The sequence below is a fragment of the Sinocyclocheilus anshuiensis genome, unplaced genomic scaffold (genome assembly GCF_001515605.1).
Source record: "Sinocyclocheilus anshuiensis isolate Anshui unplaced genomic scaffold, SAMN03320099.WGS_v1.1 scaffold928, whole genome shotgun sequence".
In the NCBI taxonomy this organism is placed as follows: Eukaryota; Metazoa; Chordata; class Actinopteri; order Cypriniformes; family Cyprinidae; genus Sinocyclocheilus; species Sinocyclocheilus anshuiensis.
In genome coordinates, this window is record NW_015552531.1 from 1,344,699 (window position 1) to 1,367,935 (window position 23,237).

At 37.2% G+C, this 23,237-nt stretch overlaps 1 protein-coding gene across 7 annotated transcripts in view; it reads left to right on the plus strand.

The window, feature by feature from the left end:
• Positions 1–4,332: 4,332 nt before the first annotated feature.
• LOC107663678 (high affinity cAMP-specific 3',5'-cyclic phosphodiesterase 7A-like) overlaps positions 4,333–23,237 on the plus strand; it is a 41,224-nt gene continuing 22,319 nt past the window's right edge. For 3 of the 7 annotated variants that reach the window (XM_016453947.1, XM_016453949.1, XM_016453950.1), the window contains exon 1: positions 4,333–5,397. In XM_016453947.1, the coding sequence (XP_016309433.1) occupies positions 5,260–5,397 (138 nt within the window). In that variant the 5' untranslated portion in view covers positions 4,333–5,259. Of the gene's footprint in view, positions 5,398–18,849; positions 19,213–23,237 lie in introns of those variants that run through there. The other 4 variants (XM_016453951.1, XM_016453953.1, XM_016453948.1 and 1 more) reach the window with 3 other exon arrangements.

Below are 23,237 nucleotides of genomic sequence, written 5' to 3' on the forward strand. Positions count from 1 at the left end.
TCTGCAAACTTCAGGAGCTTGACAGAGGGGTCTTTAGAGGTGCAGTCGTTGGTGTACAGGGAGAAGAGCAGTGGGGAGAGAACACATCCCTGAGGGGCACCAGTGTTGGTGGAGCGGCTGTTTGACATGAATTTCCCCAGTCTCACTAGCTGTTGCCTGTCAGAAAGCTGGTGATCCACTGACAGATAGAGCTAGGGACAGAGAGCTGGGTTAGTTTGGTCTGGAGGAGTGTTGGAATGATGGTCCATAAACAGGATCCTCACATAAGTCCCTGTTTTGTCCAGATGCTGCAGGATGAAGTGCAGTCCCATGTTGACTGCATCATCCAAGGACCTGTTTGCTCGGTAAGCAAACTGCAGGGGGTCCAGTAAGGGTCCAGTGATGTCCTTCAGATAAGCCAGAACCAGTTTTTCGAACGACTTCATGACGACAGACGTTAGTGCCACAGGTCTGTAGTCGTTAAGTCCTGTTATCTTGGGTTTCTTTGGAACGGGGATGATGGTGGAGTGTTTGAAGCAGGAAGGGACTTCACACAACTCCAGAGATCTGGAGGCATTAAATACAAATTAATGTTTAGAATGAACAGCGTGACCGCCACATTAACTCGCGTCACAGAATGTGCGCATGCTCTGTTGTCAATAAACAATTTCACCAATGTATTCCAATATGCTAAAATGAACAATATTATTCGTATTTTGCTACTGTATATTGCAAGGAAATAAAGATTGATTATTTAAAAATATTTGTGAACATACTGAACAGTTTGTTTACTAAAAAACAAGATTTTATCACATTCTTTATATTCATTATCACAATACTTTACCACAATGCTTTATCACATTTTATGTGAACACTAGTCAATGCATTAAACTAGAATGCTACTTAAATAACATAGTACGAAATTACTAAAGTTAGAATTTAACATTTATTATTTTGTAACTCTAAAGGGGTAATATAGTAATGTAAATTGTATGATGAAAATCTGACCAAACCAAAGATGGTGTCAAACATAATTTATTTAATGAGCTACACACATTTTTGTTTGTTTGTTTTCTCACAAATATAGTATGTTCTAAGACTGGGGTTTTCAATTTTTAGATGCCACGGCGGACCCCTAAATATCATCATCCTTGTGCAAGTGACCCCATCCTAAATTTTAAAAGGCAGCTAAATATTTTCATATTTAAACTATTTATGCTGTAAACAAATGTCATAAATTTGTGTAAAATAAATTAGGAAAATATATACTTTTTTCCTACTCACAGTAGTAATGTTAGATATATTATTTATTTATATTATATATTATAATTTATATTATTTTTCAATAAATAAGTAAATAAGTAATTTCGTTTTTGTCTAGACTTTTCTCTGGACCCCAGTTTGAAAACTCTTATTCTAAAGCCAAACAAACAAACAAACAAACAAACAACAACAACGACAACAAAAAAACTAGCACTTATCTTCTATCACCACAAGATGGCAACCGAGCACAACTTTTATTCTACCAGGAGTTAATGAAAAAACTTGCATACTTGTTGTATAGATAGTTTTTTTTAAGCTATTACACTCTTTTCACTTGTCATTTTTAAAATGTCACTCAAATGCAAAAAGATTGCACATTTCTACATCTGTTTAAATTATGCATAGAAATTGTATGGTAAAAAAAAGACAAACCTGTAACAGTAAATCTTTTTTTTTTTTTTTTTTTACTAAACCACATGCAGCAGTCAAAACAACAGGGAAGTTACCAGTGGGCCAGTTGACGTCAACCAGCAGTATCGATTATGCCGGAGCTCCCCTTGTTTATGGTTTCCTCATGACTGCTGCATAGCACAGGGTCGCATTGCAAGTGGATACATGGAGTCTCAAGGGGAATTAACAGGTGTGCTGCTCGCCACCCCTCATCATTGTCTCCTCAGGAGGCTGTTCCTGCAAAGCCTGTCTGCCTGGGGAATGGCATTTGTGGCAAACTAAGCCTCAGAAACAAACCATTAATGAAATGATTGCCCCTCAGTCAGGAAATGTGAGACTCCCAAATGAGCAGCACACGGGGCCACCGGTTGTGGACGGGAAGCGGTCCTTGACACTGATTAAGTGGTACTGTAAAAGTAAATGAATGAATAGATCCGTTAATAACTACACAGGCAGATATAGGCATGATGCCAGACGACTTATCTTGTTAAGTGTGTTGTGTTTGCTTTCTCTGTTTAGTCCCAGAGTTTAAGCAAAACGTATGTCACACAACAACCAGTAATATATCAAGAGTCAAGATTTTGTATAATATTTCCAAGAAGTTCTGGTGTACACTGGGGTAAAGCACTATAGTAATCTGTGTGATTTGGCAGTATATATTCAGGATGCCTAGAAACGATTTAGGACTGCATGGTGTGGGGTTTGGTTGTGCAGAATTGTATTGTGAACAGTGGGGAGGGGGTGGGACGGAGCACTACTGGCATATGGCCTCTGTTGCCATGGTACTGTTCACTATTGTCCCCTGGTCTCCAGCAACTGAAGTTAAAACATTTGCTAACATTGCAAAGCTTTACAACCTAAATTTTGGGTCAACCTAAATGACCCAAAAGAGTGGGTTGAACTTGATTATTTTGCTTCTAGCTAAATGTCTGCTTAGGTAAATGCTGTGATTGCAAAAGAAAGGATAATAGGAAGAAAATGGCTCTACACTTTAAAAAATAAAGCTTCCAAAAGGGGTTTTCGCAGTGATGCCATAGATGAATTTTGGTTCCTCAATAAACCTTTCAGTGAACAGTTCTTAGAAGAACCCTTCTTTTCTTAGTTTGAATAACATTTTAAAAACCTGAAGAATATTTTCCACTATAAAAACCTTTTGTGCAATAAAAAGGTTCCACACTATTAAAAATAAAGGTTATTTGTTGGGATTGATGGTTCCATGAAGAACCTTTAACATCCACGGAAACTTTCCATTGCACAAATGGTTCTTTATAGTGGAAAAAAGGTTCTTTAAATTATTAAAATGCTCTTCGCACTAAGAAATAAATGGTTCTGTTAAGAACTGTTTGCTGAAAAGTTCTTTGGTGAACCCAAAAAATGGTTATTGATGTGAAAACTCCCTTTAGAAACCTATATTTTTAAGAGTGTATTGTTAAAGGTTATTTATGGAACCATAGATGCTAATAAAGAACCTTTATTTTGAAGAGTCTATACTATTTGGCTCACACAGTTACCTTGAGGATGAATTTCAGTTAGTAAACATAAGTGTATATTTTTTTCACCTTAATATTTTTTGTTGAAACTGTAACAGACCATAAACCTTAGTTCATGATAATGACTTTGTGAAGTGCATTATGCTAATTGTACCTCAGCACACAGTGTGATATGAGACTGCTATTATGACTATGTGTTGTTATACAATTATCTGGTAATGCCTGACAACATGCTTATTGTTTAAACTTACAAAGTTCTCGGTGGTACGCTTATGTCTGAAGCAAACAAACACTCTAAAGGCAAATCTGGAAAAAGAAATGAATTAATGTGTAATATACTATGTGTGATCACACTCACAAAAGAAAAAAAATATTTTCTTTTGAGCATTTCTCCTCTGCTTGCTTATTAATCTAGATGTCAAATAAGCCTGGCATTTTATATTACAAATATTGTTTGCTTTTTGACAAATTGCTGTTCCTCTTTTGTAAGTCTCTTTGTATAAAAGCATCAACTAAATGTGTAAATGTAAATCACGCCATTACATGCTACAGTAACATGAAAATGACATTTAGTTCACTGGATTATATATCCATTCCATTTGATTGACAGGTTTCTTTACCCTGCTAAAAAAATATCAGCTTAATCCAGCATATGATGGTCTGGTGGTCTTAGATGGTCTCTCAGCATGGTTTTAGGTTGGTCTGGGCAATCATTGATCAGGCTATGAAAGCTACTTAAGCTGGATGAAGATGTGTTTTTCAGCAGGGTCCTTAAAATGAGAAAGGAAAAAAACTATGACGAGTGAAATGTTCTTTTTCAAAAAGAAAAAAAAAACGTTTACTCATGGGTTTTATTATTAAGAGAAGTTAACAGTGGCTCATTGCTCACGAATAACTGGATGACTCATGCCGATAAAAGGTAATCACTGGCAATGATGTAGACAGACCGGCTGCAGGGCAAACCCCGTTGTAGTGGAATACCCTTGTTGAGGTCCGTACAGTCAGTGAACGAGTGCATAAATCAGTCTTGAAAGCATCGCCAATGAGATTCGCCGTCTCAAATTCGCTGCACGGTGTAGTCCAATGGGAACGGGCGTTACATAAACTGCTGCACGCCTATTGACTCAGAGACGAGGACTGTTTGCGAACGCTTTCTGTACAACCCCATCTCGTTCGCAGGTGGTGCATGTTCGGAAACAGCTTGCAATGTTCAGGACTAACTGAGACTGTCGTATGTAATAAGCGTAATTTATTTCAAGTTTCGCGTTTTCTTTTTGACACTGACCGAACAGCATGTGCCAACACACGCACGGCTTGGTCGCGGGGCGTGTTTTTATTCCACCAAGGTCACTTTGTTCTGGTTAATATAGGCTACAGTGCTGCATTGAGTGTGTCTGCATTGATAAAAAGAATGATTGAGCGAGAATAAATGTTCATGCAGCGCAGAGCTTGAATGAAATCCGTCGTTAAACGGATACAAGTTCACGTACATTGATTTAGATATTCGCAGGATCTCTCTGTTTTCTCCTCCAAGCATCGGGGTTTGAAGTGGTCATGCCTTTTGTTTTAATTTGGGAGACAAGACTGCGGAGCCATTTGCACGATGATGATGATTCACGACTGGACGGAGTTTAAAAAATGAGGAAGCATTTTTTTCTAAAGATACTAAAAAGATAGAGGAGAGGTCTCGTCGTCCCGCAGGCCGTGATCTGTGCATGGGAAAAGGGAGAAGAAAGGAAGAAAAAACTAGCCTGATGAATAAAAATCGAGTGAAATGGAGCACGAGACACGCGCGTGGGGAAATATGGACCATATCAATAATGACGGCGGTGTGCGCGACAACCAAATCGATCCAAACAAAATGAAGCACTTCACCTCTTGAGCATTTAAACTGATATTTTTTATTTCCAATTTAAAGGAGAGGGGATTCCCGTGCTTTTTGAGAGTTGCAAACAGCGCTCAAGTTCCATGCAAGTTCTCCTCTCCGCCTTCTTTTGATTCATTTGATTATTTTACTACTTTTTTTCGGCGGGTTTGAACTATTTTCGATCCGGATCCATAGCGTTGATATTATTCAATGGAATTATGTTATCAGTTACCGGTGTTGCCTCTAGACAGGCCGGTTCCCAAACATGTTCTCAGCCGGAGGGGAGCCATTAGTTTAAGCTCCAGTTCCTCTTTATTCGGAGCCCCCGACCCGAGGCAGCTGTCACAGGTAAAGAACAAAACATTCTGGCTGTGTGTCAAAACCTAGAGAGCTGCCTGCCTAGAGAATCAGTCGCGCGTTCCGAACGTTCATTCGAATCTTTTCGGAGCATCTAACTATTCGAATGTTCGGAATGCGCAAAATGATGCTCAGAAATGCTAACTGTAGAATTAATTTAACAGTTCTGGTTCCGATGTACTTGTATAGATTGCTATGTAGATTTAGTGCTTTTAAAGAAATATTTGAAGAAAGAAAATATAATTAATGTTGCTTTCATTGCTCTGTTATCAAATGACTTTTTAATGAATAACACATTTCATTCATTTGTTTATTTTATAGAACACCGCAACAAAAATCATAATGTGTCTCTTTAAATACTAGTTATCATATTAACTAGTCACTAACCACAAGTTTCAGGTGCTATAAGTACAGCATAACTTGCTTGTTTTCGAGTTGGACATGGCGAAAGTAATTAGCGAATCTGGTTAATTCAGCAGCCATTCAGACTGATTCATAAGTGCTTTTGATTCACTAAAAAGAACCGGATCATAAGAGTCATTCTCTGGGCAATCGGATTAGGCTACAGTATGTTTCGTGATGTAGATTCAGACTGTTTTAGCGAGGTGTACTTAATACACATTCGTGAACTCTCAACGCAACCGAACTTCTTGAAAATCTTCCAGTTCCTGTATTTTTATTAATTGAACCGGTTCTCGGTTCTCACCCCTACTTAGTTAGGCAGCTCACAAGGTTTTGAGACGAAGCTCGATTTCTGTCCATACTCAATTATTCTTGTGCTTGTTCGGGGTCTTGATTTATTTACTCAAAGTCCCCAAGTGTCAGGGCTTGACAAGAGACAGCGTTATTTTCCCTAATTGTCTGTTGTCGCTGTCATACTGCGGTGTTGGCAACACAAATATGTTTTGTTGTCCCTTTGGGCCACATGCTGGCAGTCTTTTCAGGCTGAAAGTGTGTCACTCTCCCCCTCTCACACACACACGCACGCACGCACGCACGCTGTTTGAATTTGTTGGGATTCTCTTGGACAGCCCTCTTGCAACTTGTTACTCAGTGTCCATTGGGGAGATTTTAGGTGTTTCTCTGCTGCTCTAATGTTTCATCTGGTGCTTTTAACCCTGTAAAGCCTAACATGTGAAATAATAGTCAGAAAGGTCTATTTTTTAATTAAACCATTTATTGAACCCTTTGTTAACAAGTTTGTATATGTGTATGTGTTGTATCACATTGGATGCATCAGGCTCATATAGTGACAGTACGTTTAAATGGACAACAATAATCCGATTTTAATACGATTAAGACAATACTCTGATTAAGAATCTACCATGTAAACAGATTTTTGATTACCTTAATCCGGCTAAAGTCATATTCGAAGTAAACAGAAATCGAATTAAGACATGTGGAGTATTCCTATTTTAGTCGCATTACTGAAGTGCAGAATAGATATGTAAACACCTTAATCACATTATTACCATCGTGTAGGACTTTTCGCTGCATTTTGCGACAGGATACACACATGGCAGTGCTCAACCGTTTGACAGCAAATATTCGAAGTAAACAGAAATCGAATTAAGACATGTGGAGTATTCCTATTTTAGTCGCATTACTGAAGTGCAGAATAGATATGTAAACACCTTAATCACATTATTACTGTTGTGTAGGACTTTTCGCCACATTTTGTGACAGGATACACACACGGCAGTGTTCAACCGTTTGACGGCAAATTAAAGAGCTTCAGCACTATGGGCTTACATTTCTGCCACAATTCTGCGCGCGAAAGATAATATTTTGAGCGCACAAAAGTGCATTTTGCACATGCGAGTTCTGAGTTTGTGGAGAAAATGTTCGTTTCGCAAAGAAAAAAGTATTTCGAGCGCATGGAAATCAATTTTGCATTTAAAATACGTTTTTGGATGTGTGCAGACCTTCTCTTTTGCGCGTGCAACGTTGCACTAGCTTGCTCACCCGATGCCCCCCCCTCTGTGCTTGCAAAATGCCAACAGCTCACACAACCCAGCGTTACAATGTGCCATAATTCCAGCCAATCAGAGACCGAGGCTGCTAAATTTGCTAAATTTGCCTTAATATGATCTTTCGCGCGCAGAATTGTGGCAGAAATGTAAGCCCATACAGCACCGCCATCGTCTGTATCCACGTACAAATAATTAACTGCACTTGAAGCTTTCATAAAATTAAAAATGAAACACCAAAACTGTACATGGCATCATCACGGCGACAAACTATATGTTTATACGTGAAATTCCAGAGGGACGTTGGAGGGCGTCACGTGGGGACGTAATGACGTGTGCAATTAATCGAACTATGTACTATAACATGTAAAACGGGAACATGAAAGGAATATTCTAAAAGCAACTCATGTAAACACCATAATCATAATATTAGCTTATTTAGAATAAGGTGAATAATTAGATTACTGATGTCCATGTAAATGTAGTCACTATGGAGCTCACACTTGTGAAAGAAAAATACCTCAGAGACCCAAACTGAGCAAAAATATGCAATTTGGTGCAGATGTTATTTATATGGACAGAGAGATAGAATTTCGGTGCCTTGTAATGTAAATACATGACAATTTTATAACAGTATATCAAACTACTTGCATATTATGCATATAAATATAAGTTATGATTAAAACTCAGTAGTTTTTATTGTGGGGCAAAACATAATGCAATACAATACAATGATGAATGAAAGATGTGCAAATGAACGTTACTCAAAAGCCTGTTGTATCATATTTCATAAATACATTTTAACATTTGTCTAAAAATTATGCATGATGGATGATTCAAGTAAATCTACTGTAAGTTGCTTAAGTTCGGTAAATGTTTATCTTTAAATATTTACTAACAACATTACAAAAGCTATAAGTTTACCTCAAAAGTCATTAAAGATTTCACAACAAAAATACATAATAACATGACCTGAAGGTGGATATTTTTGGACTTGCTAAGAGGTCTTTTACTTGCTAAGATTGTGTGCAACAGGTTTTTCAGCAAAGTTTTGATTGTTCATAATTTAGAGGCTTTAGAAATTCATATATGATACAGTAAGCTTTATAGGGTTAAGTAGCATTGCATCTCTTTCAACCATGTTGAAATGGATATAAAGTGTTGCATGCTTTTTAAAATATATAGTGATGAAGCAGTAAAAAAACTTTTGCTTGCACATTGAGTAATATAATGCTTTTGTGTGCTAGATATCGAGTATAAAGGCGGTGCATACGCTTTTAAGATGAACTGTAATCTATCATCAGCCTGTACTGAATCTTTAATGAGAGATAACGCATATCTCCAGGTCAAAGGATTGTCACTCACTGTACTTGATAAAGTGCATGATAAATTTACTAGTCTTGCAGCAAGCTCACACAGTGAGAGATAACATGCTTAGCTAATGAAATAAGCCCTGCAGGGCTTCGAGGCCCAGAATTTAAGATGTAGTCAGTCAATAATAAGGGTCATGTCACCAAACAACCGCTTGTATTGGGAGTTAGATTAGATAACCCTTCTGTCCAGTGTATTGCCTCAACTGCCCCTTATTGTCTGAGTCTACCAGATGCTATCAGCGTCTTTTAAGTCAATCATATGCAGATGTATTTGACTACTGCTTTTCTGGTCAAACTAGTGGTTGCTGAATGGTTGGAATTGTTATAAAGAACAACAGTAACCACATTAGCATGGTATCATAGATTTTCTGACTCTCTCTCCATCCTAACAGGTGTTCTGCCAGGGGAGTAATTGTTTCCCTTGGTTTTTAATACAATTTTGAGGTCCATTGGGAGTTTGACCCAGAATGCATTGAGACCTATTTGCCTCTCTTAATGGCATTGCTTTGGCAAGCTTTTTGTAAAACGCATTTGTCCCTTATCTCTGTCTGTTATGCTGCATGCATGAAAGCCCAGCAGCTACAACCGCCTTCTCTAAAAACACAATGCCTGATTAAGTGCCTCACAGAGAGCTTGCTCTGAAACCCACCAAAACTCTGCCTGGATTTTTGCTGGAATTTCATCTGTGGGTGGAATGTGGGATAGACCCAGAGCAGCTCTTGGCCCTCGCTCTTGTCAAGTCCAGGCCTTTGTGCTCCCTTCATATGGAAGGGGTGTGCATTCGGGATTTCTGTAGTGACGAATAAACTGGTCACATGCGCCAGCCTGTTCCCGACCCAGCTTGAAGTGCAGCCACTTAGAACAATATTACCATGAAAAAGATGAGATCAGCCTGGCCTTAGATTTGTATGTGTAGCCCAGCTTTCCACCAAGTTAAGGTCACCATTTCTAGTCATGTCATATGTATATTCAGTTTAAATTATTCTAGACTTTGTTAAATTGCTTGACAAGCTCAAGTGGTCTTTCCCGTGTTGATGTAGGCTTTAGTAACATTACATTCATGAACTGTGCAAGTTGCTATTTCTAGTCAGTTTGGTGTGTTGGATTGGATGTAATGCATAGTGCAAGATGAGTCATCAATATTTTTGCTCTGCTCTTCTGAAAGAGTGTTATAATTATATTTTATATGTATAATAAATATTTATTATCATCAGTAGTGACTACTACTACTACTACTACTACTACTACTATCAGTAGTATTTTTTATTATTTAAAAAAAAAATGTATATCTGCTAGAAGTTAATGTTCAATTTTTATGAGAATACCAGCATATAAATGGCTTCAGAGCCAACAGACATAGACTAAAAGCTATAAAACTCCATTTTTGTTTTTCATGGTTTTAAAGCAGTTTATGTCGTGCCATTCAAACAGAATCACGTTGAACCATAGTTTTTACTAAAATTAAGAAGAGTTTCTGCGCAGTTGGCGATAAGAGAAAGTGTTTTAACATCTCCATGCATCAGCTGTGAAGCACAGCATTCAACAGATTGCTGTATGTCACAAACAGTGCCTCAGAGTTGGAGCAGTAGCATTTTAGATGGTTATATGCAGGCTCGTAGAGGCAGGGCAATTATCTTTTTGTAAACACTGAATTTTTGTGTTCGTGCAGTCATAAAACATAAGTGACTGTTGCAATGCTTGTGTGTGTGTAGGTGCCCCTCGCTGCTGTGTTTGTTAGGCTACCATTGCAGAGGGAGGTAGTTAAGCATGTGCCTGGACTCTGGGGGCAGTGGTTTGGGTTGCAGCCAACATCACAGATGGCCAAGATCTCTCGCTCTCTATCGTCATTCTTCTCTTCACTCTTTTTCCCCTCTCAACTTCTCCCACACTTGTTTTTCTCAAACATGCTTTTTGTAATGAACGGCTTCCCAAAAACAAGGGTGTTGCGATATCAGTCACAGTCTATGTTTTTAGCAATGTTACACATACATGCCCAAACATACTTCAAAAAACAAAGACAAGGGAACGAAAAACGTCACTCACGTTGTGTTTAGTAAATTGCAACATGTGTTTTCAAGAATCCCAATAACATCCCAGATTATGACGTGCTTTCTAGCAGGTTAAGGCAGTTGAATTTTATCCTGCCGTGTCTCTGTGCCTGCGCTCGTGATTTACACACTTATTCATGTGCTGCGTTACTTTACTGCGTCAATGACTTATCAGCAGCTCGACAGCATGTTTTTGCCATTTAGGCAGAGCAGCCCGTTCCCGAGCGGCATGTGAAGCATTGTGGTCCTCCAGTGTGTCCGCCATATCTGTGGGCTCTCGCTGACACTGCTGGCATCTAGTTTGTGTGTGGAGAGCCAAAGGTATATCACATCATTGTGTGTGTGTGGCTGGAAGGCAGACATGCTTGCTTGAGTTGCATTTGTTGGAGGTCATATCAGCCGTGTTTGGTGGTGCAGACAGGGCGAGGAGGATTTTTTATTTTTTATTTTTTTGAAGGAGTTTATCTCACTCTTGCGATAAGGTTTTTTTTGTGCCGTGTTGGACTGACGTAGTTTCAGGATGTGGTAAGAATGTGGAGGGAGCTGTTCGGTTTTCAGTATTTCACAACTTGCTACTGGTGTGTGTAAATGTGTGAGTAACCCTTGCACTGCCAAGACGGCTTTCACATTCAACATTAACATTCAGTTGCGTGTGCATTCGCTCGTTTGTTTTTTTGCTGTTAAGGTCAATAGGTTTTAAAGACGCAGTTTGAAAGGAGGCACATCAGGATGGCGGATCTTGTGCATTAAAGTATTGTTCATTTGGAAATGACGCAAATCTCCACCCTTGTTGACAGGCATTCAGTATCACTTCAAAGTTTTTCTTGCACCGTCCTGATGTCATTTCCCTTACATATGGGCCTCTGAGATATTTTGTTTGGGTGGCATTTCTGCACATTAAACACATTGTACTTTTTTGTGTAATTCTTATTCATGATGTTACTCATTACTCCAAAACTGTGTGGTGCTTGTTGGTGATTGTTTTTTTTTTCTCTTGATATAATTTGATTTAATTGTATTAGTTCAATTTACATTTTTAATATCTGTATAATATATTTAAATGACATGATTAATATCAACCTTAATACATTTAGATTGGAATGAATTGATTAATATATAAATTAAATATTATTTGATAATATTTAGTTTGGGTGGAATTTCTGCAAAAACGATCCCTTGCATTGCCGTTAAGCCAACAAACTAAACAGAGCTCAACACAGTGACCGTTGAATGTCATGTCACAATATAACACCGGTTCACTTCCTGTCACATTAATCCTTGTTTACACCACAAAACGGCCATCAGCAAATTGTGCTGCCGTCTAGCAGTAAGGCTACCGGATCTGCCATTGAGAACGCTGAGTTCAGTTACACAGCGTGTTGAGAAGTTTAACTGTAGGAGGGACCGCAGGTTTGACACAGTTTACTGGTATTGCTTAATAGTTCACGCAAAAATGTCATCATTTACTCACCTTCATGTTGTTCCAAAGCTCTATGACTTTATTTCTTTAGCAGAACACAAAAGAAGATATTTTGAAGAACTGTTTCTGTCAATGCAACTAATATCAATGGGGCCTCAAACAACTTTGAAATCCATCGACTTTCATTATTTGGACAAAAACATTTTTTATGAAGGAAGTCATACAGGTTTGGAACAGGTGTACTTAACTAATAAGTTGCACCCAAGAAGATATCTTGAAGAATGTTTCAGGTGTTTTTGTCTATACAGTGAATGTCATTAGGTCCTAAACAACTTTGGACCCCATTGACTTTCATTGTATGCACAAAAGAAAAAAAAAAAACAAGAAGAAAGTCATACAGGTTTGGAATCACATGAAGAAAGAAAAGAAAGAGCAGGTGTACTTAACTAATAAGTTAGTTTATATTGCGACCTGACCGACTCTATAACCTGCGCAGTAAAAACAGCGTTTATGGCTTGGCACTTATAGGAATGTGCACTACCGTTATCCAGCATCTCACAGCATGGTGCTATAACTCATGAGGACGCTTTGAATTTATGAGCCCTCTCCGAGGCCTGTTCCTTTAATCTGAGTGAGTTTAGAAGCACAATGTCGGATAAGGTTCAATGGGAATCTGTCTGGCTTCCTCTTTTGTTTGCTTGTTCTGTCATGAACCCACTCCCTTTTTTTCTTGCCTGCAATTAGACAAGAGGAAGAAATAAGTCGGAGCTTGACTATAAACTGACCGTTATCACTTTCAAGAAAAAAAATGCAGATACGTGCTTGGAGAACCCTGCAACCCTGTGGCACACCCGACCCTAGATGACCTTATTATGCTGGCCTTTGTTGCATTTTGAGCTCAGTCAAGTTGGATCAATATGATATAAAACACCTGATTTTTTTTTTCTAAACGTATATAAGAAAAGAAAGAATGATTCCATAATAAGTAGACTTTTTACACCTTTGAGGGAACTTAGAAAGTCTTTATGGTCAGAACATGAGAAGGATTTCATGCAAGGCCAAATTTGATTTTGCACCTTCTCTTGGTTTGATTGGTTGATCTGATTCCTAATTGATTGGCGTTTGAGTGAATATATATATATATATATATATATATATATATATTAGGGGTGTAATGATATACCAATGCTACGGTTTGGTTCATATCACGGTTTTGAAGCCACGATTTCAGTTCTGTTTGCTGTGGGGGTAGGGTTCATGGCATGGCACCAGCAATGCTAAAGAACACTAGATTCACTTTTAACTTAAAGGGTCATGAAACCCCCCATTTCAGCACTGGTTAGTTCTCGCCACAGTTATAAAAAAACGCTAAAAAAGTGGGCGTGGTGTGCTGCAAGCGGAGGGGGAAGAGGGGAGACAGACAACACACACAGCTTCGCATTCAGACAGTTTCATTTAGCTCCCATCGAGTTAAACCAAACTCTTATTACAAAGCAAAAACAAACACTCTCCTTCGATCCATGAACGTTTCTCTCAGTTAATGTACACGATCTCACAATCTGAAGCGTCTGTCATAGCAAATCAACACATGCTGGATAACAGGAATCAACACATAGGATAAGAACACGCAGTCTCATGAATAATTTAATAGACACCGACACGTCATCGATGTACTACAGTCCATTGCCACGTCACAAATTGTGACGTCAACACGATGTAGATTTTAAACCCGGAAGATACAAATAGCGCAAAAAAGCTTAAAATTAACCAGTTTTCTCCAACAGTTAAAATTATCGGATGCTAACATTGTCTTCTATAATGTGCAACACAAACACCTCTGCTAAAATCTCAGTAGTAGTAGTCTGGGGTTTCATGACCCTTTAATAATAATAATAATAATAATAATAATAATAATAATAATAATAATAATAATAATAATAATAATAATAATAATAATAATAATAATAATAATAATAATAATAATAATAATAATAATAATAATAACAACAATAATTGCTCTCTGTTAGTTATTCTATGATGTGCAACACAAACACCTCTGCTAAAGTCTCAGAAAAAGTAGTCTGGGGTTTCATGACCCTTTAATAATAATAATAATAATAATAATAATAACAACAATAATTGCTCTCTGTTAGTTAATGCTAATTAATGCATTAACAAATGAGACTTTAAAAATGGTTGCTTTGTAAAGTGTTACCAAAAAAATCTGTTGCCTTAAAAAATGTAAATAAAATAAAATAATGCCTAAATAATGACAAGTCGTTGGGCAACATTACTTAGGCTACATATAAAAATACATGTGCCATGAATAAATAAAATGGAATAGCCGGACAATAAGGAAACTATTTTAATCTAATATGTAGTAACTCAATCTGACATTCGAGAATCGCGAGCTGTTTGAGAGACGGCTGTGCGCGATTTGGCTGAGAGTGCATTGAAGATCATCTCTCAGAGAATGCGTGAGTACTTTATGGGTTAAAATAGCTTGAATGTTTAAATTGGCATGACTTAAAATGACGTGCAAGTGACAATTCCATCAACTGTCCGAAACACGCCCCTTGTCTTGTATTGCAGCATGCAACTCGCTTGCAGAACAAACTCAACGTGGATATTATGGGTGTGAGGCTATTTGTGCACTTTGAGAGAGTGGGAGAAGATGCGCTCCCACTCAATCCTAATCACACTGTTTGTGAAATTCCGTCTCAGAATGTTTTAAAATAAATGATCTGCTCTGATAATCTGTTCAGGATTCAACCTACATGCTATAGTGCATAAATGTTTGCGGGAATTTCCCGCATTATAATCGTGAAATCTGCGTGAATGTGTAGAATTATGCACAATGCCCGCAATCCCGCAGCGAAATTCAGGCCCTGATTTTATGTTGCACAAAATCAAGCACAAGTAAACTTGAACCAAGTTACGTTGTTAGAATGTGTAACTCCTACTGTGGATGCGTTTTTTGTAACAACACACTGAAAACATCAGCTAAACCCTAAGAATTCACAACATTTTTTTACAATAGTGCTCCCATTTTATCGTTATGTATATGACAGTCCTTGTCATAGTTATTAATGTTCTGCATTTCCGTTTCGAGCCAACAGTAAATGACTGTAATTAAGATTTACAGTACCATAACTGTACTGTACAGTTGTGTACAGAAAAAAAAAATACAGTAATTCTCTGTATGTGGGGTTTGACATCACAGAAAATTCCAAAGATGCAAAGGGAATTACAGTTTTTTTACTGTAAAGGGAATTTGCAGTATTATACTGGGTGATGTACAGTAAATAACTAGAAATTACCGAAATGTCTAACTGTGTAGTACACTCTTAAAAATAAAGGTGCTTCAAAAGGTTCTTCAAGCGATGCCATAGAAGAACCATTTTTGGTTCCACAAAGAACCATTCAGTCAAAGGTTCTTTAAAGAACCATCTCTTTCTTACCTTTTTATAATCTGAAGAACCTTCTTTCGCCCCAAAGAACCTTTTGTGAAACAGAAATGTTCTTCAGATGTTAAAGGTTCTTTATGGAACCATTTAGACAAAAAGGTTCTTCTATGGCATCGTGAAGCACCTTTATTTTTAAGAGTGTAGGCCTACAATGAAGCGCTTCTGCAGTATAACTCAATCAAATGCATCTTATACGAGATAAATAATATATGCACGATATATATATATGAACAAAATATTGCAACTTACAGTTCCACAAAAGGCTGTGAGTGGCTGCACAAGCAAACTTGACTGTGCTAGTCATGAAGATATAACTCTGTGGATGCATTCTTTCCATAACGCGTTGAAACATGGCATATTTTTTTACAGTCGTGTTCTCATTATAGTTTTATGTAGCCTATATGACAGATTTGTTCTGCACATGTTGTCCTTAATGGTACCTTCCTTTTCAAAGTGATTCAAGCAATTAAAAACCATCACAGCCGTACGCGTTTGAAGTGTTTCAGCAGGGGGCGGGGTAGGCCATGAGAGTACCGCAGTACATACCGTGGGTGGTGTTGTATCGTGTTTTTTCGGTTCGGTTTGAATATGGTTACACCCCTAATATGTATGCCACACAGACACGCATGTGTCATTAAATATACTTCTTCACAATTGAACTCATTGTGCTTTTTGTAATTATTAGTCATGATGTTTCTCAGTGTAATGGTTGGAGGCGATAGTGATTTTGTATTGATATCGATATTTATTTTTTATTTTTATATCTGTATAATATGTACAATATTAAATTAAATAGAATTAGGCCTACACATATTAATGTTGATATTAATTGATTAAAATATGAATCAAATAATATTTTATATATTTATAAAAATAACTGTTTCAACTACAATTGTACTGTTTTGCAGTAAAGAGAATCATTGAGAATGTACGGTCTATTCTCCATGTTCAAAAATGTCAATAATGTACACAAACCTAAAAACCTAAAATCCAATGGTCCTAAACGTAGGCTTAATTTTTTATGTAAAATATCATTTATTTCTCAGACGGTAAGGATGTAAAAGTGGTGCTGATAAGAGCTGATCCTGGTTTTTGGTCCAAACCTTGATCTGTAACAACTGTAATCAGACTTGGTGTTGGCAGACCTTGGACCAGTATCAAACAGATCACTCAGAAATGTTGACGAAATGAAGCAGAGTTTATGGCCCTGACTCCCCTCATGATGTGCTGTCAGGGATTTTTGTTTGGACCCGGGCTTGAGAGCCGAGAGCCCGGGGTCAGGAACAGGAGCCTCATGAGGACCACGTCATGCTCTCCATCATTACACTTCCTGTGTTTGACTGAGGAATCCACAGCTGCGATGGCCACTCTCTCAGCCGTTAGGCTCTTTTGCTCTCGAATGCAAATACGCGTATCGTCAGCTGTGCTGTTTATTAGACATGTGACCCAACTCCCATGTCATTGATGTCACATTTACATGAGTGCCAGTAAGTCTGCCCTGGGAGAAACATTCAAAGCAGAGAGGATGTTGGGTTTGGACGCAGCGGTGGGGTTTTCCCAAGCTGTAAGTGAAGATGTTTAAATAGGAATGATATTTGATTGTGGTGCTCATTCCACACATGCTGTCGACAGGTTTGAATGTGTCTCGCTTCTGCGAAACAGGGCCGTTAGTGTCTTTGAGTTGCGAGAAAAGTCTGTTTTCTGTGACTGTGGTTTGCGGGGGTTCGGCTCATCCAACTTGCTGTTCTGCTATTTATGGAAATGCTTCTCCGCAGATAGAGGTGGTGATGTCACTGCTAAGAGAGGCCAACTTTGGTCTGAGAGAGAGAGCTTGTGTTACACCTGTTCCTAAAATGAGTTCAAGCCACACTTAAAACCTGAAAACATAAATCATTACGCTTTTGGTTTTGTATTTACCAGTAGATTCACTTCATTTTGTTGAAAATACTTATTCTTCATTAAAGTCAAAATGAAATGTGTTTGCAACGCATTTTATTAGTGTAATGTGAATATTGCACACAAGTTTGGTTGGGGCTTTTTTTTTTTTTTTTAATAAGGAGTAAATTAGATTATAAAAATAGTCCTGCATATCACAGATAGTAGAGGTTAGGGGTTGAAATAAACACCCAAGAAGAAAAATAAATTTAGATGTGGAGCATGATGAATAATTGTGAGAACAGACATTTTCTTTAGAATAATGTACACTGATAAATTATTCACATTAAACATGTGAATGCTTGTTAAAGTTTTGATTATTGACTAGATGTTTAAAAAAGAAAAAAGAATAAATCTTGCTCCAAATGGACTCTTGAACCAGATTCTTATGAGGAGTGAGTCCTTGAGGTCACAAAACTGCAAATTAAAAATAAATATGCTCCATGATAGCAAGCACACGTCTTTGATTACAAGGCGGCGAGAAACTGACAGTGTTTTATTTAGAAAATAAAGCATACAGTCTGCTCTCTGCACTGCTGATAAGGAGACTCTAACATGCTCTCCTCCTGCCAGCCCCTCCCACCATGTGCGTCAGTGGCACTGCTGGTTGGTTGGCTGTTGCTAGGTGGCTGTGTGTGAGTGTGTATGAGAGAGAGAAAGAGAGAGAGACATTTAAGGCTAACACCAAAATGAAATGTGTTTGCAACGCATTTTATTAGTGTAATGTGAATATTGCACACAAGTTTGGTTGGGGCTTTTTTTTTTTTTTTTAATAAGGAGTAAATTAGATTATAAAAATAGTCCTGCATATCACAGATAGTAGAGGTTAGGGGTTGAAATAAACACCCAAGAAGAAAAATAAATTTAGATGTGGAGCATGATGAATAATTGTGAGAACAGACATTTTCTTTAGAATAATGTACACTGATAAATTATTCACATTAAACATGTGAATGCTTGTTAAAGTTTTGATATAATGTTAATTTTAAACATTACAGTTAATTAAATTAATACAACACTAAATGTGTGCAGAGTAATGTAGCCTATTATTTGATGCTTTTGATACTTACTATTGTTTGCAAGTTTGCATTGTCATAGAGGTAAACAAAATAATCAATTCTAAAATATTTAATATAATAAATAAAATATTTAGAATGATTGACGTATAATTTGTGTGTGTGTGTGTATATATATATATATATATATATATCTCCCACCATGTGCGTCAGTGGCACCGCTGGTCTGGTTGGCTGTTGCTAGGTGGCTGTGTGTTAGTGTGTATGAGAGAGAGAAAGATAGAGAGACATTTAAGGCTAACACGGGCAGCTCGTTTAAGTGTGTGTACAACTAAGACAGCTGCACTAAGCTCAGCACGCATTCTGTCTGGGCCTTGAGCTGGTCTCCGGCCATCTACAATCGCGCACACACGCAAACACAAGTACGCAAATCCATGCACCCACATACTGACATACACTGTAACACCTGCACACAAACTGACACAGAGACTATGATCCACAGTTTTTGCAAGGTCCAATGGGAATAGCTTTGATTTGGTCTATAATCACGATTCTTGTCAGATGGATTTTTTCTAAGGTAGGTTTCGGTGGATTTCCTAGTTGGCTCGGCTTTTATTACGCGATAACTCCTGACAACTGTTCTCCGTATGATTTATAGAGAAAACTAACTCCATTAATAGCCCAAACGTTTTGTCTTGTGGATCAAGATCAGATACAGATCGTGACTTACAGATAACTTCACTTGGAAAGTTGCTCGCGTGGGGTTTGCTAATCAAGTAGGGATTATGAGTCAGCGAGGAAACCCCACCGAACCGCATACAGTCCCGCTCGCCATGGCTCAAGCCATCGCAGTCACCTTGGGAAGAGTGAATGAATTTTCCATTTCGTTTCATTGAGTGTTTGAGTCGCAAAACGTCTTACATGTCTTTGCTTTCATCGCCTTGAACAACTTGTGTGGACTAACCAAAACACTTGAAGCTTTTTAGGTTTAATTCTGATATAGTAAAATGTATTATTTTGTTTCAGAGGTGAACACAGCAGAGACAACACTTACAGTGTGATATACATTTATTATAGTTATACCTTTTAATGTTGCAATGAAACCGAAGTACTGACAGATCTTTTCTTCTATATTGTGATGTACATCTAAATGAAATGGATTATCGGAAAAGAAAAAACATTTACTTGGTTTTGTACGTCGGTTTTTGAGAGGATGGAGGCAGATCTGAATGCAAGATTGTGGTTTGTTGCTTTGGGATAAAATGATTACATGAGTAATTTGATTAAATTCACCTTGAAACGGAAGTTTCAACAGATCTTTTTTTCCTGTATTGTGGTCTGACTTTAACAGATTATTGAAAAAGGATAAACTGTAGGAGGGGGGCTCGGTTTTATCCATTGATTGTTGATCAATTAAATTTGTAAAAAAAATAAATGAAACACATGAATCGTTCACAATAAGATCAATAGCTGTTTCCATCCTCCTATTTTTATGCAATTTTGGGATATCAAAAAGCAAAACTGGATAAATTCTAAAAATGTGCATAAAAAGTATGTGCTTGAGTCAAAAAAAATTGTATATATATATATATTTTTTTTTTATTATTATTTTTTTACCCGATAAGAAGACATGCCAATAGATTATGATGGAAACACATTTACCAAATAAATTCCTTGATGCACACTAGGGATATGCCAGTATCAAATTTTCATGTTGCGATTAATTGCTAATGCTTTTATCACGGTGTACGGTATTATACCGGCACAAGTCTAATGCACACCAAAAAAGTCATGTGACTTTGCCTCAACAGATCATGTGATTGGATAACAGAATCAACCAGCGCACAGGTCTCATCGCACACCATCTCAAATGATATTTTAATAAATTTGAAATGCCTGAGCCAAAGTCTGTCATTAAAATGATTTGGTATAATCTCCCATGTTTCGCACTTTTGCGTTCCCAAACCTTAAATCGTCCGAACGCGAGACAATATGACAGCGTTTGTTATTGGATTTCATCGGCACGCTCTGAGGTGCAAGTCATTTGTTATGTAGGAGAAAAAAAAAAAAACTTGCTTCTCTGATTGCAGCAACTTTCATTTTAGTATTGATACTTTGTGTCAGTTTCCCAAGAAGTGACTATTTTATCCTTGAACGCATGGGATGGAAAAAATGCTTTATTTGCAAATGTTTTATGCAATATTCAAATTTTACGCATAAGTTAAATTTGCAACTTTAGATGGAAACGTAGCTGTTAACGTGCAAATAGTGAATAGTTTAATTTTTATTGTATGCTGACTTTAGGCATATCTCCTATTGGTAGTGCATTGGATTATTCAACATTTTAGCTAATTTGATTTATACTTTTCAACTAAAAGTCTAGTACTCTCTGCTCTGTTTAACATGTTACCATATTTAAAATTATTTTCCATTTTGTATTCTGTTGAAAAGCTTAGCTGGCTTTGGTTATGGCCAGTTGCTAGCCTAATTATGGATTGGAACCTCTGTGAGTTTTTGTAGATAAGTCTCGATTTCTAGACATTAACCAATGCTGTTCTGGTCCCATTGATTATTCTAGTAAATTGAAGTTCATCTTGAAATTATGTGTTTGTCAGGCAATCCATGCGGTAAACAAAGAGGAACAAAGTGCTAAATAATTTTCCCACTGCCTTTTCCTGGATTAGTTTAAAGGAAGTGGCGATGGTGTTTTCTCCTGTTTGAGGGCCTCAGTCGAACCTCCAGCGGGAGACGGCGGTGTAAAACGGAGTTCGCTGTGGTTGTGGCCTGTTACTGTGAAGTCTCTTGGTGAATTGATTGGGCTCCGTCTCTCTTCACACAAACCTTTAACTTGTTTCGCATCCAAACTCTGTGTCAATAATTGGCTTGTAGGCCTGCTAACCTGTTCAAATAGACCCCTCAAAGCATTGCTAAAATTCCTCAAGAGCTTCATAAAAGGTGGCAATCGTGCCTTTTACCACCATCAAAGCAGTCCTTAGGTTTGCTGTAGCAAGAAATACATAGATTTATCAGCATTTGGACATATAGATTTGATAAATGGTCGTAATCAGGTGGAGTCTGTGACATGAAGGTTGTAGGAGAACTTCTAAGGAATAGGAATCACTAAACTTGAGAGTTTCTGAGTAAACGGTGTTCCTCTGAGCAAGGCACTTAACATCAGGTTTTCCCAGTGGAACTGTTCCTGAAGTTAGTGTATCGCAGGTGGATTTTGCTTTGGGATGGAGTGGTCACTTGAGTAATTTGATTAAAGTCACGATTAAATGGAAGTTACAACAGATCCTTTCTTCAGTATTTTGATGGACATCTGAGATTAAAGGGGATATTCAGAAAGTTTTATCCATTGATTTTTGATTGGAGTTTGAGATGTTGACGTTGCACTCGAAAAATGAATGAGAGCTTGCAGGTCAAAAAAAAAAAAAAAGATACATGGATGAACTGTTCACAATATGATCTATAACATGCATTTATAAAATAGATAGGGTTAATTTTAATTTTTATACCAACTTTAAATATTGTAAGCGATTCTGGACAATATTATATTATGAAATATTATGGTATATTATTTTTTTTTATGTTTTATATATAATTTATATTTATTAACATTTTATATTATAAAATTCTGGACAATGTTATAAGTCAATACTAGAAAGGTGATTTCTAATATAAATGTTTAGTTCATTATATTGATTTATGATGATCCAATTATATTGATATCTATTATCAGCTAATACCAAAAAACAAAAACAAAAAAAAAAACATCTGATAACTGATATGGTCCTTTGCAAATCTTTACAGTGACAGTGAATCAGACAATGCTGGAAGTGTAAATGGAGCTCCCCTAAAAAATGGCATATGTCAAACAGTTACATATTAAAACTACGTAAATGGTGACAGCAGTTGTTTGTCCGCATTGTGAAACCAAACGTATCACAATAGTCCATCTTGTAAACAGAGTTTGCACGCCCAAGATTCATTCTAGAGATAAAATATGGAATGTTTTGCTTTAATGTCTTTGTAGATAAATGTTCTCCAATCTTATTTTCTTTATAAGATCTTAATTTTTCTTATTTGCTTGTCCAGTCATGAGCCTGTGTGGTGTTTTATTATGATTAGCCTAGATGAAGCCGTTCATTTGCATTGCAAATATCTGATATCATGGTGAAGTAGGCGTGACTGCATGCATTTTTGAGACGTGAGATGTTGATCATCTAAATAGTTTAGTTGAACGTGATGTCTCAATGAGGTATTTAAGAAACATCAATGAATGACACATAAAAGACTGAACTGTTGAACAAACTAGCTGGATGGGTTTGAGTTTCAGGTTTGCCTGAGGCTGTGGAGAGTCTTGTGTTAGACAGACGGTACAGTGTTTAGATGACTAAGAAACTTTTGACCAATTATAAACGAGACGGAACATAATCCGGTTAAATTTTTGTGGCTAAAATGTATTCTTAAATACATATTTTAGAGAAACTGTAGAACAAATAAACAGTAATTTTAGTAGTACTGCTACTTCTTCTACATTGGATTATTCAATATTTTGGCTAATAAATTTTTTTATCAAATTTTTTAAAATGTATTCTT